At 40.9% G+C, this 17,439-nt stretch overlaps 1 protein-coding gene across 1 annotated transcript; it reads left to right on the top strand.

Annotated features, from left to right (window-relative positions):
- The first annotated feature begins 2,005 nt into the window (after positions 1–2,005).
- On the top strand, positions 2,006–4,416 carry LOC138804973 (golgin subfamily A member 2-like). The gene is made up of 2 exons (XM_069989561.1): positions 2,006–3,326; positions 3,377–4,416. Exons 1-2 carry the CDS (start codon positions 2,006–2,008, stop codon positions 4,414–4,416), a joined length of 2,361 nt encoding a protein of 786 aa, XP_069845662.1.
- The last annotated feature ends 13,023 nt before the right edge of the window (positions 4,417–17,439 follow it).

The raw sequence follows: 17,439 nt of genomic DNA, 5'->3' as shown, positions 1-17,439 counted from the left end.
CAGCCTAAAAGAACATGGTTTCGAAGTGTAGTAGGAAGACCCTACTCAGGCAGCAAGCCCACCTAGTTGTCGGGAAGGACAGAGCACACCGCAACGAAGTTGTTATTAAAGAAGCAACTTTATTGAGAAGGTTCCTACACTGACAGGCCAGGGACGCAGCACAGGCTGGGGAGCTGATACTGGACCTCCAGTGGCCCACGTGCTTAGGTTTTTAAAGGCAAAAATCACAAGGTGAAGCCTGGTCACATAGACCACCAATGAGATTGTCACATACCCAAAAGATTGCACAGTCATACCAGACCACACGCAGGTGGCCAATGAGGTTACACTTTGTCACATAATGGCTGTTTAAACCAGCCTATCACTTTTGGTTTAAATGACTCACGAATTCAAAGGTAAGGGGGAGCTTAAAGTAAGCATACACAAAGGAGTTTAGTGGAGTTTAAAGTAAGCAGAGGAAAAAGGCAGAGTTTATGCTAAACTCCTGATGTTGCCAGCAAGAGCCAGATTACTGGCTATCTGTTTAATCTGTCAGTCCTTAACAGAACAATGAAGGTGGGTTAAGTTGTTAAGGGGAGGGGGACCTAGAGGCATTGTTTCCATTCCAAGAACTGGGCTGGTTGGAGCCAAGGTCCAGTTAACCTTGTTTAGAGGTTTTTTCCCTAAAATCCCTAAAAAAAGGCAAAGCCTGGAAAGAAGCTGTACTAGCAGGAGTCTCCTCTCAGGGCCTACTTGAGAAGGTCCAAGGGCAAATTTGGTTCCATCTGGAGACGTTTCTGTGGAGAAAGGTTAAGTGGATCTAGAGCAGGACTAAGAAACTCAGGGAACCCTGAGGATGCAGAAATGACATCAGCATCTGGGCTGGCAGAAGACAAGCAGCACAAAGTAGGAGTCCAGAGACTAGACCAAATCTAGCCAGGACAGTAGACCATAGATAAGCAAACAGCATCAGGGCCTCTGGAGGAAGTGGAGCCCAGACATTTTGGAAGAAGAACTGCATAGAGTTAGAAGAGAGGTACCTTGCAGTTGGTTTCTAATAGACTAACTTACAGAGCAGAGTTGTGAGGTGTCAGGAGAGGGAGTGTAAAATGACAGACTGTACCCTGCTGTACCTTCCTCACTCACACACTCAGCCTGGAAAGAAAGGCTTCTAGGACAGAGGGAGGGACCACTGTCACTGGAGGAAAAGGAACACCAGCTGGAGAGCAATCTCATAGGACTGCTAAGGTAACGATATTTCTGTGAATTTCTATGATGGAGAATTACACATTGAAGGTAAAGCTGCATTGCTGCCCTGAGACATGCCCCTGTGTTCCCCGGGGAAGCATGGTTAGGTCAACTCTCCTCAGATTCAATTGGAGCCCAGAGGCTGGAAGACTCTAGATGGGCCACCTGGATGAGGAACCTCGGAGGAAGTGGAGAGAGGAAATTAGGAGAAAAGGACTCCATGGAGTTAGATGACAGGAGGCACTCTCAGTGATTTGTATGAAGTGAAAATACAAGGCAGGGCTGTGCGCCATCAGAAAAAGATCTCTACATGGTGAAGGGTCCCCTACTGCCAATTCCTCCACCAACTCCTCAACTCTGAGCAGAAGGATATATAGGACAATGGGAGGGGATCAGTAGAACAGAAGTCAAAGACACCCTCTACAGAGCAGCTGCTTAGAACCACTAGGTATTTTTAATTCTGTCAAGCAAAGCTGCAGCAATAGTCACAAAATATGTCCCCATCCCCCACAAGTGAGCAAGGTTGGGGCAAGTGTTGCCCACAACCTACACTGGGACTCCAGCAGTTCCTCCTGGCCTTGTTCTCACTGACCAATGGGATGAGAGACTGGGCCACACCCACATTCTATGCTGCCTAGCACTGCCCTGGAATTCTCCCTCTGGTTCACACCACAGCTAGGAGTTATTGGAGGTGGTAGTGCTTGGTGACTGATCAGTAAGTGTATTTGTTTGAATCCTTGTTAATTGCCCCCCCACACCTTCCCTTCCCACCCCTGCCATGTCTGAAAACCAGAGACAAGAACAATTAGCTGCCGCCAGGAAACAACTTGGACAATATCGTGAGAGAAACAGCCTCACGGGTCCTGCAGGAGCCAACGACATACAGCCTCAAAACCACAGAGCATCTGAGACCAATCCTGTGGATAAGCCACCTGAAGAGGCCCTCCAAGACCACAATGCTCCTGTAACGGCAGATCAATCTCCATTCCCTCCCGGTGTCCCTTCCCCTCATCCTGTTACAATCAACAAAGCATCAGTTGAAGACCATGATGCTGACCTCGGCCTGAACAGTACGGCCAGACTCGAGAACCTGAAACAACTGTCTGAAAAGCTTATGAGCTTTGTGTCTGACACCACACTCCAGGACGACAGGGAGAATCTCCCATGTTCTGAAATGGTGGAGGATCTGGAAGAGCTATATGAAGGGCTGGCAGAAGCCCTGGATACCTGCTGTAAATCCAACTTACAACTCACCAAGAAGGTGAAGCTATTGGACAAACAAAACAGAGAAAGTCGGAATCAATTACACCAAGAAAAAGCCAACCAGCAAAACTTATTGCAAGAAAACAACGAGCTAAGAAAACACCTGCAGATCCATCAGCAAACCATTCGAATTCTAGAAGCAGAAAAGAACCATTTACACACAGACCTGGCCCAGCTGCAGCAGGTAGTCGCTGATAAATCATGGGAGATGCAGAGTCTAACCAACAGCCTGCAGTCTTCCCAAATGCGAGTGGCAGAGCTGGAGGCTGTCCTTTCTTCCATGACCACTCAGCAGGAGGAGGAAAAGGAGCACTCTAGGGAGCTCAGGAGGCAGACAGACAGCCTCCAAGAGGAACTGAGAAAAACCAACAAGACCATCAGAGAACTACAGGAGTACAACTCCACATTGGAAGAACGTCTTCAAGCAACCAGAGAACACGGAATGGAGGAGCTCCAAAAGGAGCTAGCAACATCAACCATACTCCCTTTAAAGTGTTCTGGCCCTTTGGCACACCAAGTCAATCCTCGGGATTTGCCACAGGCCATTAAAGACAAAGCACAACTGGAGACCCAAGTAGGGTCACTGAAGGAGGAGCTGGAGAACATGGCCAGACAGCTTCAAGCACAGCTGGACCTCAATAAGACCTTAAGTCAACAAAAACTCCAGCAGGAAGAGCAGCTGCTGGCCCTAGAGCTGGCCTCCAAGATGTGCAATGAGCAGGCAGTAGCTCGCCTGGATCAATTATTAGAGACCCTGACCCACAATCAAAGCACCATAAGAGATGCTCTGGGAGAGAACCAGCACCTCAGGAACCAGCTGGCCCAACTGCAAGATGGCTTGGGAAAGCTCAGCAGTCACAACACCCAGCTGACCAGCACCTTGCAGGCAGGAAGAAACAACTGGCCAAGCAGCTGGAGCAGCTGCAGCAGGAGGTGCTGCAGGGCAGGAGGGAAATCCAGTCAGTCAACAAGAATTTGCAGCAGACCCAGGAGCAGCTCACAGCTACCATGCAGCAGAACCAGCAGCTGCAGGCTCAGGTGAGTCTCCTGGCTCTCCCTGCAGAAAGTGAAATAGAAGAGACAAAGGATGATGAGGCCGCCAGGCTCACCCTCACCATCCCTGACAATGTTGAGAGCAGAGAAGACATCATTGCTTTTTTCGCTCAGGCTCAAACCTCAGCTGAAGCAGAGAGGGCCCGGCTGGGGCACCAACTGAGGCAGCAGAAATTGCGCTGCCAATGCCTGGCTCAACTCGCAGTCCTGAACCACACCAGGCCTGAGCAGGAGGCCCTAGCCCCACACAGTGGGGGGGACTCTATTTCTCAGGAAATACAGGGTATCATGCAGAAGATAGAAAACCTTGCAAGGTTTTTCAAGGAAGACCTTCGTGTCAAAACATTCATAAAAGAGCAAGTGGAAGACCTTGAACTCCTTTTCATGCAGCTCAGAGGAGAGGTGGACAGCATCCCAGACGATGCTGCTTTCTATGGCAGACATCTGAAGGCGCTGGAGAAGCAACAGCGGGAGAAGGAACAATACATCGCCCAGCTCGACCGGGACACACAACAGTTGGTACTGGAGCTGCAGGAACTACTGTTGCAACTGGAGCTGGGAAAATCTCAGACAGCCACTCAGAGCCCACATGGCAAACCCACCTCAGGCCCCACAGGCCCCCAAGAAGCTGCCTCAGCCTGTGCTGACGATTTCGAAGATATAGACATCAATGAAGATGAGGACACCGCAGCAGGAGGGACACGGGAGGCTTCACTCCTGGAGAACCCCAGTGTGCAGCGCATAGTACCAGTGCTGCCTGACTTTGAACAAATGAGGAAGGAGGAGGAAGCAGCAGCAGGCCTGGGCAGCCAGTTCATCCCTTTTCACTACCGGCCTGCTAAGGATGACCCGCTAGACATCTTCATCATCTAAGAGCATCCTTGCTCAAGCCACAGGAACGGTGCCAACATTCTGCCGTTCCCCATATTCTGTCACCCCCGTTCTCTCCAACCCTGACCCTTCACTCCAGCCCTGCCCCCTCTTCCTATCATTCCTTCCCACTTTCCCTTTCTGCATTATCCTTGGAAGGTCTGACCCCTGGTGTAACACTAACAGACCCTGTGCCATCTTGGCAAAACAGAGACAGACTTGATGGACTCCTGCTCAACGGGAAGAGCTGGGGTCATGCAGTGAACACACTGCCTCTCCAGAGGTGCTGGGGACCTTTCTCCAAATCAGACACTCTGGATAAGAAGGTGTAGGCCACATTTTGTCTTGGCCTTTGCACAGATTGATGGGCTCACTTGCAGGGTGAGAATTTCATTGGGCAGGACAGTCCTGCATTCAAGAGGGCACATATATTGTGGGACTGAATTTCTTTTGATCGGGATGACAATGATGCTGGGAACTTGCCCAGATCAGCTCCTATCTTCTTTTTACACCAGGATCAGTTGGCAGAGCAGGCCACCCTCCTGCGGCTCCATCCTATTCCAGGCATCTCAGGGCACCACACCAGGCAGTATTCATTCAGATCCAGTGAAAATGGAGAAGCAAATGAAGGACCTACACAGAGGAAGTGGATGGGATATGCAATATAGAACACGAGAGAAATCACTTGACATACGAAGGACACAGAAAAGGGTTATTAGAGGAGCAAATACAGATGAGCTTGGGCTTTTTGACCGTTTGAATTTGTTTAATATGTTTTAAGCTCATAGAGTTACACTATATTCCATGACAGAGTCATTAGCAGTTTTCAAAGTGTGCTGGATTTTAACTAATAGTGTGAAATTTTATTGCTTGTAACATAAAGGCCACAGTTTAGCTGCTGATTTCAGGAAACAATTGTAACCAAAAAAAGAACAAAGGTTGTAATAAAGCTGAAATTGTGGGGCCCAAAAATTTCAGCTTTATTACAACCTTTTTTCTTTTTCTTTTGTTTTAATCCAGCACACTTTGAAAACTGCTAATGACTTTGTCATGCAATGTAGTGTAACTCTATGAGCTCGTACCATCCTATATTAAAACATACTAAACAAATTCAAAGGGTCAAGAAGCCCAAGTTCATCTATAACCATTTGCTCCTCTAGTATTCAAATGTTTTTCTTTTTTTCTCCTTTGGTGCAATTGTTTCTACTTATTTACAAGATGATTTCTATGTTGTTTTGTATGTCCCTCCCCCACGATATAACCCATGCTTTCACTGTATTTGATGGTGGTGTAATTTGTGGAAGGGAAGGAAAAAAACAATCATTTAACTAGGGATGCAGGTGGACCCACTGAAACAATGAGATGTACAAGTCATGTAGAAAAATGAACTTCATGACTTTGGTGGAGGGGAAGATCGGGTGCAGGGAAAGGGAGAGTATGGGAAGGGGAAACAAAGAAAAGGCTTGATAAGAATGCTTGATAAGAAATGTACTCCTTATCTTACCCAGGTAATTGTAACTCCTCTGTATGGTATTCTCACAATAATAATAAAAAAAAAACCGCTAAAATTTTCACAAACTTGACTGATCTGGTTTTCTTTGACTGTCATTCACAATGTTCATTTGCATAGTAAAACAGAATAGTACATTCTCAGATAATTGCTTATGGTCAATTTTTATGTCAAACTTTTTGAAGCTAAATTGCATTTTTCCCCACAATTTTAATGCACTATATGTTTGGCTTTAGAGTTTTCTCCTTTTAAATTTATGTCTTTTGCAAAAACAAGCTAAGTAGCCATGTACAGATGCCCGTGTCTATAATACTATCTTGGCAGGATGAAGATATTCATTGAATCGTGGTCAAAGCCAGCCTTGGCAAAACACGACCCTATCTCAACAAATGAGTCAGCTTCGTATTTCCCAACCATATGGTTCCTTTCTGGACAGATTTGAGACATATCTAAAAAAGAACTAAACAAAATAGGTTAGATTGTGTGTCAAATGGATGCAATGCTATCCACAATCCATAGGGGGCTAAATTCAATCCTAAATACAGCACACATAGATACCTTTTACCTTGGAAAAAGCAAATGGTTTAAATACGGATACAGGTGGACACATTACAACAATGAGATGTACTAGGTACTAGTTCTTATGTCGAAAAACGAACTTCACCACTTTGTGGGGGTGAGGGGGAAAGGGGCAGCGATGGTGGGTGTTGGGGGTGTGGGAGATGGGAAGGGATGGGAAGGGGAAACGAAGGAAGAGGCAACAATGCTTGATGAGAAATGTGCTCATTACCTTGCCCCTCTGTATGGTATTTTCACAATAAAAAAATATTGGAACATTAGTGTTAAGAAGCAAGCATGGTATATTGTATGTGGGGAGGAGACGGAGCAGGAGGGAGGTTGGGAGATAGAGTGGGTACCTAAGACCAAGAGAAGGAAAAGTTGAACTTTAATATTACAAAATGTTGTTGCCAAGGTTACATTCCAGTTTTTTTCAGCTGAGGTAATGATCCTTGGCTGTACCTCTTCCTTCCTTCCTTCCTTCTTTCCTTCCTTCCTTCCTTCCCTCCCTTCCTTCTTCCTTCCTTCCTTCTTTCCCTCTCCCTTGCTCTTCTTTCTTGCTTGTTTGCCTTCTTGTTTGATTGCTTGACTTTTTCCTGTCTTCTTTGTTTCTCTTTCTTTCTTTCTTTCTTTCTTTCTTTTTCTTTCTTTCTTTCTTCCTTTATTTCTTTTCTTTCCTTCCACCTGCCTTCCTTCCTTCCATCTTTCTTTTCCCTCTCTTCCCGTTTGTAACTACTGAGATCTCAATATCAAAACCAAATAAACTGCAAGAACAAGTTTGAGAGTTCAGAAATTTTGAGGAAAAAAAGTCAAAACTAGTCACACAAACAGTAACAACTACTTTCTTAGGGTACCAGGGAAGCAGTAAACAGGAACTCCATACTGGCCACACAAAGTGCTTTGTACCACGCAAAAGCTCCAACACCAAAGAAATCCAGTCTTGCTCCCTAGCCACACATAAGCAAGGAGAAATGCAGCTAACTAGTCTTATGATACAACTAATGCCACATCTCAGAGACTTAGCAGGTCTCATCCTTGCCAGGGGTAGTTATAACCCAACTCCCAGAAAACCACTGCACATTGCACAAGTGGCTCTGTGTGGCAATCATGCCCAAGGAAGTTGAATCTCAGTCCCAGGGCTCCTATTACACTTCCCAGTAGGCAAGTCCAATTGGCAATTTCAGTCCTGAAGGGATAGTTCTCCCCACATTTGCGTAGGATTGGAATTGAAACAGAAGCACTGACACAAACAGCAGCCTTAGAGACTTTCTCTACTGCACTTTATCTTAGGTCTCTACCAGGACATTCAGCACATGTAGAGGGAGATCTAGGAGACACAAACTCCCTCTCCCACTAGAGGAACTGCAAGCTTTCAAAAGGTACATCACTGAGCTGGGAAGGTGGCTTGCATGCATGAGGCCCCGGGTTAAATTCCCAGCACCACATAAGCAAAAAGAAAAAAAAGCCAGAAGTGGCACTGTGGCTCAAGTGGTAGAGCGCTACCCTTGAGCTGAAGAACTGAGGGCCTGCGCCCAGGGATTGGGGGGAGGGGGGAGGCTGGGAAGGGATGCGAAGGGTAAACCAAAGGAGGAGGGTGCAATGCTTGGTAAGAAATGTATGCATTATCCAGCCCATGTAATTGTAACCCCTCTGTACAGTATGTTCACATATAAAAGAAAATTAAATTTAAAAAAAAGAATTGTTATTTCATTGAGATTCTACCTTTTTCTCTTTGATCTATTTGGTATAAACCAACAGAGACCAAGACAGGATCAATGAGTACTGAAATGTATTCACTTTCCTTTCTACTTTACTTGGAAAGGCCATTTCAACACAGCAATGGCATATCCCACAGATCATTGCTCAGCAACACATGCTGAACACCTCAGCAGGTGATGGGTAAACTAAGTGATCCACTTCAGAAGTTACAGTGTCTTCCAGAAGAGAAAACACAAGTGAAACATAGATGTGTGACAAACACAACTATCAGAATTAGCCACATAGGACTTCTGAGATGTCCTGAGTAGGTTCTACATGTGCTACTAACAAGACAAACTATGTTACACTGAAAATAAAAACTGCATGAGAGCTGGGTAGGACAGCTCAAGCCTATAATCACAGCAACGTGGAAGATGGGTAATAGGGGATTATAGTTCAAGGCTCGTCTTGGAATAAAAAGTTTACAAGACTCGAATCTCAATCAATGGCTGGGTATGGTGTCACACATCTGTTATCCCAGTAAAACAAAGAAGGAAAATTAGATGAACACTGTTTGTCAAGCCTGGTGAGACCCTACTTGGAAAACAATAGACACAGCAACTGGCAGCCAGGCTCAAGAGGTAGACTACCTGCCTAGCAAGTATGAGGCCCTGAATTCAAACCCACTGCCACCAAAAGGAAAAGAGAAGAAGAGAAGCATGGAGGAAAGGAGGGAGGGCATGGAGATGTTCCATTCAAAATTGTGTGAATCCAAAATTTCAGACTGAAAGAAACCAGCAAAGTAGGTTTTTTTTCAAAATGAATATGCTTATCTTTAAAATATTCTTCCAGGTTTCAAAAGCTGTATGTTGGTTCTTTTGTGGCATGATTCACATAGAATAATGTGTTCCAGGTCCATCTATGTTTTGGGGCACAGAATTTTTTCAGCTCAGGATCTGGACACTGTCCTTTAACTTTTTGCTCAGGGCTAGTACTCTACCACTGGAGCCACAGCTCCACCTCCACATTTCATATGGTAAATTGGATTTAAGAGTCTCAGAATTTGCTGCCCAGCCAAGCTTTGAACTGGAATCCACATATTTAGCCTCCTGAGCAGCCAGGAGTACAGGAGTGAACCACCTGCCCTTACCTTGATTTATCAGCTTTGTGAAAGGCACAGTTTCACCAAAAGGTTGCGGGAAGGTGGCAGGAAAATCCACAGCAGATGACTCAATGATTTATTTAGTTTTCCTTGAATAAATGTTTAGAGGTATATGTTCATTCCTTTTACTTATTTTGATATTATCTTTAAGTACTTGTACAGAGGGATTTCAATTCAACTTGTCAGGTTATGAGTACAATGCCTTTGATCAATGTCACTTCTTTCATCATTTGCCCCCATCTCTTTCAACCTCACTATCCTCTGAGTTTTTCAAGTTTCATTTTCACATCTAGACAGTGAATATTATGGCTGTGTTCACATTCCCGACACCAGGATTTAAGCACAATGGAGAGTAACTTGGGACCAGAAGTTTCTCCATAGTAACTGACTTACTTAATTCATACATGGAACTTAGGCATTTTTAGTTTGCAAATTTCTTTGTGTTTGACTATGTTTAGTGAAAACCCATGCAATATGTCTGTGAGTGAATCAGGCTTGCTATCTACAGCATTCTATCTACCCATTAATCTGTCCAGGGACATCTGGGTTGTTTATACTTCTTGCCTATTGTAAATAATGTTGAAATGAACATGGTAATTTAGATTTCTCCTCAAGATCTGTTTCTTTTCTTTTGGATGCATACCGGAGTAGAATAACTACTTCGTATAGTCTAGTTTTTGGATTTTGGTTGCTCCTTGCTACTCACTTTAGCTCCTTGTACCATTGTACATTAGAATGTACATTAGCATGTACATTGTACATTCTCACTAAGAGTTTAGAAAAGTTTCAATTTCTCTACATCTTAGTATATCATAACAAATGTGAACAAAATTCCAGATTCTACCTGTATAAAGTATTTAAAATAGTGGAGCTTACAGAATCAGAAAACGTAAGAGTGACTGGCCAGGGATCAGGGAGGTGTATATTTTGCTCAATGGATACACAGCTACAATCTCAGAAGATGAATAAGTCCAATAGATCTAATGTGAAACACTGTGTCTTTGTGGCCTCACAATATGGTGATGTGCACTGAACATTTTTAATAAGAGGACATCTTTCCTTTTAACTATTCTTACAACCATAAACAAGAAGAAATGAGAGAACCATAGAGGAGGAGTAGGACAAGGAAAAGGAGGATGAGAAAGAGGAGGAAGAGCAGTAGAAGAAGAAGCAAGAAGAAGAAAGGGGGGAGGAGGAGGAGGAAGAAGAAGAGGAGGAGTAGGGGGAGGAGGAGTAGAGGAGGAAGGGGAAGGGAAGGAAGAAATGAGGAGGTGGTGGAGTAGAAGTACAGGAGGAGGGGGAGAGGAGGAATAGGCAGGGCGAGGGGGAGGAAGAAGATGGGGGGAGGAAAGGAGGAGGAAATGGAAGGAGAGGGAGAGGATGACAGAAAGGGAGGAGAATAAGAAGAAGGACAAGGAGTGGGAGAGGGAGAAGACGGGGAGAGGAAGAGGAGGAAGAGGAAGGAGAAGAGGGAGGTGGAAAGGAAGAGGAAAGAAAGGGAGAGGAGGAAGAGGAAAAGGAGGAGAGGGAAAGGCGGAAGAGGAAGGAGGAGAGGGAGATGGGGAAAGGAACAAGGAAGAGGAGGGAGAGGAAGGAGAGGGAGGGGAAAAGGGAGAAGGGGAAGAAAAGAAGGAGGAGTAGACGGGGCAAAGTACAAAAACCCAGGAATGCATTTATTATCTTGACTGTAGTGACAGTACCACAGGTACATAAATATGTACAAATTCATCTAATTATATTCATTAAATATACGCATGCTTTAAACACCAATCATATCTCAACATAACTGTAAAAGAAGAATTTTTCAAAATAAAAGAGCAAGTAGATATCCACACAATATTCATAACAATAGTAAAAAACCTATTTGTCAGGCTGGGAAGTTGGCTCAGTGGTAGAGTGCTTGCCTAGCATTCATTTATAGTAAAAATGAAAGCATAAATGTTCATTCAAATAGATTATTCCCATGCATGGGCATAGCATTTGTTAGCTAGTTAATATACAATTCACAATTCTAATATTACTTTTCACCAGTATTATTTATTCATCCATTCAGTAGGTGTTACTTGAGCATATATATCAAGTTTGGTACTATGCACCGAGTAAAAAGGACAAACAAAATAATAATAAATTTTTTAAAACCCACACTCAATGATCTTTATTGACAGTTTTAACATTCCACAATCAAGACTTAAAAAAAGACTAAGTGGCATCATAATTATCTAGTATTTCAGGTAGAAATGATTAAATGGGATATACAGCACAATGGACTTTCTTGGGCTTCCCTAAAATTGAGGCAGCGGCCACAATCATATGCCTAAGGGTCACCTTGAGCCTTTATACTCTTGGATATGCTTAGTGCTTTGAAGGAGAAAACAGTTTTGCATTAGAAAACATAATAGTGACGACTAAGGAAATACTAAGACAGTTAAGTCTTAATATCTTGGCAAATGAAAAAATTGTTTCTGTTTGGTACCTCCAAACACTCTTCTCAGAACAGTGTTCTGTATATGTCTGCCTGTGAGAGGTGCTGGGAATACAGGTATGAATATTTGGCCCAAGTAGCTAATGAATTTGTTGGTAAGGCCATAAAGAATAAAACGACAATGCACTGTGGATTTTTGTGACAATGTACATGCTCAGTACTAAAAAATTCAAATGGAACTCATTGTCATACATCCTCAGAGGATTGTATTTCCTGATTTTTTTCCTGACATAATAAAAAATTGCATTGCATAATTATTAAAGCAAAGTTTTCTAGACAATTTTGAAAAGAAAATATTCTAGACCAGATCATTCTGGAAAACACAGATGAGATTAATTTAAATTTTATGGAATAGAAGATGTTCTTGTTATCAATGTCATTGTGAAATTAGTTATGAAATCACATTTAAAACACATGAAACTAATCAATAGGTCAAATAGGGCTAGAAACCTCCATTAGCTAGTAAACTGATTTACTATCTATTATAATTCTTCCATAAAGCATAATAGGCACTTTACTTTCACAGTGTAATGTTTATGTAATTGAGATATAATTTAACTTACACAACACATTTTATGTAAGAATGTATTACCCTAAAGTCACTCTTATATTTAAGGTGAGTCTTTTAAGAAATGCTATAGAACTAAGGTCATATATTAGTCACAAACATACTATCTTATGAAGTATATTTTCCAAAAATAATTGTAGATCTTTTTTTTGTTTTTGTTTTTTTTAAGTTTTTTATTGTAAAAATACTGTACAGAGGGGTTACAGTTACATGAGCAAGGTCATGAGTAATTTCCTATCAAAGATTGTTGCCTCTTCCTTTGTTATTCCCCTAGCATCCCCATCCCTTCCCTCCCATCTCCACAACTACACTCCTGCCCCCCCTCACCTAAATTGTAAAGTTCATTTTTCAACATAGTGTCTTGTACATCTCATTGTTATAATGGGTCAACCTGTATCTCTACTTAAACATTTTGATTTTTCCTTTTGCCTTCCCAAATTAGAGAAGTGTATATACAAGATGCAGGGCACCGAGATCAAATACAGTGAAAACAGGGTTTATACTGCGGGGGAGAAACACACAAAGCAAGAAAAAAAATCACATGGTACATTGTAATTACATTAGAAACAATAGCGAGAAAAAAATCCACTTATATCACTATCTTGGGGTTAATTTCACTTAATATCATCTTCTCTGGTCCTACTTACATTTTTAACCAAAATTGCTTCTAAATACTTTATAGATTTTGCTCTAAATGAACAAATTCTTATGTTGTTTTTAAAGCCATCTGACAGTCAGACAGATATTCTAAAAACCAAAACCCACGGGTTTGGTAAATATTATTAAAATCAGGTTTCAATACCTTCATTATTCCCGCTCCAGAAAAGGAATGGTGTCTTAATAATCTCTCTACAGTTCTTATACTAAAAGCCACGTCGTGGTCATTACTGGAGTCTATTATATTGCCCTAAAATGGTGAATGTTTATTGGACTAAAATATAAAATAACATAGAAGCAGATGATGGAATAAAGATCTTTCCACAATGAGCCCTCATAAATATTGTTGAATTATAATAGGCTACTAGATTGAATAACAGGGCATCTTAACATATTCAGTGATAAAGTTTTAATATCTTTCTGTAGTGTTTACCTTTGTATTGCCAAAAGGAAATTAAGAAATTTTAATGATAAAATGTATTTTAATATTCGGTTTCCTGCAGATCCAGCATCTGGGTATTTAAGAGTCCTAAACTGTTGTTCATTAACTTAAACATTCCTCTCACGTACTCAAATAGCTTTATAATATTGTATGTTAGATGTGTCCTGTGCATTTACTATTTCAAAGATGCATTTTGATAGTATGAACTTCATATAAAACATAACTTCCTTCAAGGGAATAATTTATAAATATATTCCAATAGTAAATTTGTTTTTTTACCCTTCCCTTTACAATCTAGTATTGGCACCACTACCTATGATAAACAATAAACCTAGCATTTGTTTCTACATGAACTTATTAATTCATATAGCTGACTATTGTTTCTCATAGATACATGGATGTTTTTCCCTGAAAAAAGTAGGACATTGTTTCAAAGCTTCTTCCAATTTGGGGCCAGTAAAGAACTACATCTAATACAATGAACACAAATGAAATAATACTTATTTGCAAAGGTTCAATTACCTTGAGTTCAAAAGTGAACTTATATTGATAACCCAAGATCACTTAGGGTACAAATGTAAATATGGACAACTGGAATATCCCGACCAAACCCTGCACAATGCTGTTTATGAATATTAATAAGGTATGATTTTTAAATATAGATACAGACTATTTTTATCTCATGAATTATCAGACATATTATCAATATATTATGTACCCCACAATGTTAAGATCAAAGAAAATAAAAAATATTAAAAGACTTAGCAGAGTGTAGCACTTAACAGTTGCTCATTAAATGTCAGTGACTTAAGAGGCAAGCCAGAAGAGCATGGCAAAGACAAGAGGGTTTTTCTAGAAGAAATTAGCAATTACCTATACTGATGCCAATGGCAAGAAGGGACAAGTTAGGTAAGAAAATTGGTAGGATTGATGACACATGTTTAAACTATCTTGATTCAGAAATTTTGTTGTCAAAGTCGACACTGGAAGCTACTGAAGAGTGGGAACATAAATAGGAGACAACAGAAGTTAAAGAAATAGAAAGCATCATGGCTCTTCATTAATGGCCTTTCGCATTAAAGTTGTCAAGGAGTTGAAATACCATAGAGAAACATAGATATTCCTTAAATTTGACTGACTTACATTTCTCATAATTCCTTGAAGATGAGATTGAACAAGTAGTATTGGGGTCACACATCATAAATTGTAAAAATCAAAAGTCTATAGAAGACATTCATAAAAAATTAATGACAAACTTGCCAGGTGGGAGGTAAGTTAACTGGGGGGATGCAGAGATTTATCAGTTTTCTTAAAAAAAAACTCAAAAAATTTACAACAATAACACATGTGGAAAGTCGGAGACACAGCCAGGAGCCCTAGTCTCCCACCTGCAACCCTGCCTATTAAGAAGGTGAGAACCTGAGAACCTAAGATCGTGGTTGGAAGCCAGTTAGGGCAGGAATGTCCTTGAGATTCTTATCTCCAATTGACCAAAAAAAAATTGGAAGTAGAACTGACTCAAGACCCAGGCTCCCCACCCCCAAGACCTACTTTCTCTCCCCCCGCCCCGTCTCCCTCTTTCTTCTCTGTCTCTCTGTCTCTCTCTCTCTCACATACACACACACACAAATAAGAGATACACAATGGTGAGGGAGGGCTTAGTATCACAGAAGTTGAGCTTGCATAAAAGACAATGAAAACTGGAAGACAGGGAAAATCTCATCAAATGAAAAGAAGAAAAAAACCAAACTGTATATAATGTTATAGGCACACATATTGTGTGAGAGAAGAAGCTGACCTTAATGGTCAATGTGGCTGGAATGCTAAGCACCACTGCATGTGTTAAGGATTTTCATTATCCTGAAAACAAGGAGAATTCCTGCAAGGACTTAGAAAAGAAATAGAAGTAAGGTCATTCATTCATGATTTTAAAAATAAAGCAGGAAAAATAAATAAATAAAAAAATAAAAATAAAGCAGGCATAAGAATGTGGAAAAGTGAGTGGACTGAGGAATCATGGTAGATTCATGTGGACTTTTACAATTGTGTAGAATACAGAAAACAGTAGCTTGTAAAAAGTTTGTAGATTTTGAGATGATGACCAGCAGATGAGTCACAGACAAATTTTAACATTAAAGTTGAAAGGCTTTGATATATGGGATATAAATTTTAGCTTATTGTGACCTTCGCACAATTGTGTAAGACCTACACAACGAATCAATCAAGTCATCAATGAATAGTTTCCTCCCTCCTTTGTGGGAAGTTCAAACTTATTTCTGTATTAGAGGTAGAGATTAGATTCTAGACATTGTTTATCCTTTTTGACACTCTCAAAAGAAACAAGCCATTATTGATGGATATCTATTGTGCCTGAGGGATTTTAGAACAAAGAGTGTATTCAGAAGCTACAGTGGGCTCTTCCAAAAGAATTGACAAAATCATCTCTACCTAGTACAGCCTGCACAAAACTGGTGTAAACAGATGAAGGTTACATTTGGCTGAGAAGTCCATAGAGGGTGATTCACCAATACAACCACAGATTCAACTACATATTCATTTTCTCACACATATTGAACTTCCAGCAATGGAGGGGAAGGGACAGACTTGCTTCAGAAAGGTGTATTACTATCACTTAAAAAAATTGGCTTAAAATATCATAAAGATGAGCTGTCCTGTTCCTCACTGTTAACAGTCTAGGAAGAATAGCCAAAACTAATTTAAGTCTTATCACACAAGCGTTTTATTTCCTACATCATTATTGATTGTGCTGGCTGAAAAAGTCTGCTTATAAAGATACATTTGTTACTCACACTTTACCTGAAATGTGAGAATATCTAGTTTTAGACCTGTTTCCCCACCCCGCCCCCCGCAGTTTCTAAACTGAATATATCTGAGAGTGAAAAGAGTAAGAGAGATGACTGTCATCCCTGTGGTTAGAAAAACATAAGAATCCCAATGTTGTTTTGATTTGCATTTCTTTTATGGCTAAGAATCCCAATTTTGTACATTGTAAACTATTCTATCCTAAAAGATGCATGATATGTCTCCAATCTGCCTCACAATGTTGGTCAAATTAAGGAAGGTAGTAAATACAAAAAGATCTCCTAAGAATGGGCACTGGTGGCTAATGTCTCTAATCCTAGCTAGCCCAAGGGTCTAAAATCTGAGCATGGGTAGACAACTTGTGAGACTATCTGGTTAAACAAAAGCAAGAACTATAAACATGGTTGCAGTGGTAGAGAACCAACTGTGAACAAAAGAGCCAAGCAAGGATATAAGGCACACTGAAAAAAAGAGAAAGAAAGAAAGAAAGAAGAAAGAAAGAAAGAAAGAAAGAAAGAAAGAAAGAAAGAAAGAAAGAAAGAAAGAAAGAAAGAAAGGAAGGAAGGAAGGGAGAGAAAGGAAGAAAGAGAAAAAGACAGAGAAAGGAAGGAAGGAAAGAAGGAAGGAAGGAAAGAAGAAAGAAAGGAAAAGAAAGAAAGGAAGAAAGAAAGAAAGGGTGAGAGCAAAAAGAAAGAGAAAAAGGAAGGAAGGAAGGAAGGAAGGAAGGAAAGAGGAAAGGAAAGAGGAAAGACAAAGGTAAGGAAAGGGAAATGGAAAGGGAAAGGGAAAGGAAATAAAAATGGGCACATACCTGCCATGGTGTATAGCACTTGGTAGGTTATCATTAAATGTTAACTAATGCTGTCAAGCCTGAACTAAATATACATCTAGAGTATGAATACACTGATATAAGTTTCTTGTTTTTGCTCTAATGATGTCTCCCAAATCAACCACATTAATTCAAGTCTTTCCAAAATCCATACATTAATCAAATGTTTTCTTCTTTTTTTACAGAATTTTAATAGACCACATCATGAATTTTTATAGCCTTCTCTATTAACCATACGTTTTATATTTTGTTCTGCTTATTAAGAATATATGTATGATCTGAAATGATAAAAATCAG

This window comes from Dipodomys merriami, unplaced genomic scaffold (genome assembly GCF_024711535.1).
Source record: "Dipodomys merriami isolate MVZ:Mamm:240054 unplaced genomic scaffold, mDipMer1.0.p SCAF_38, whole genome shotgun sequence".
Taxonomy (NCBI): Eukaryota; Metazoa; Chordata; class Mammalia; order Rodentia; family Heteromyidae; genus Dipodomys; species Dipodomys merriami.
Note: the sequence above shows the minus strand (reverse complement) of the source record. Positions and strands in the feature narration are given on the sequence as shown.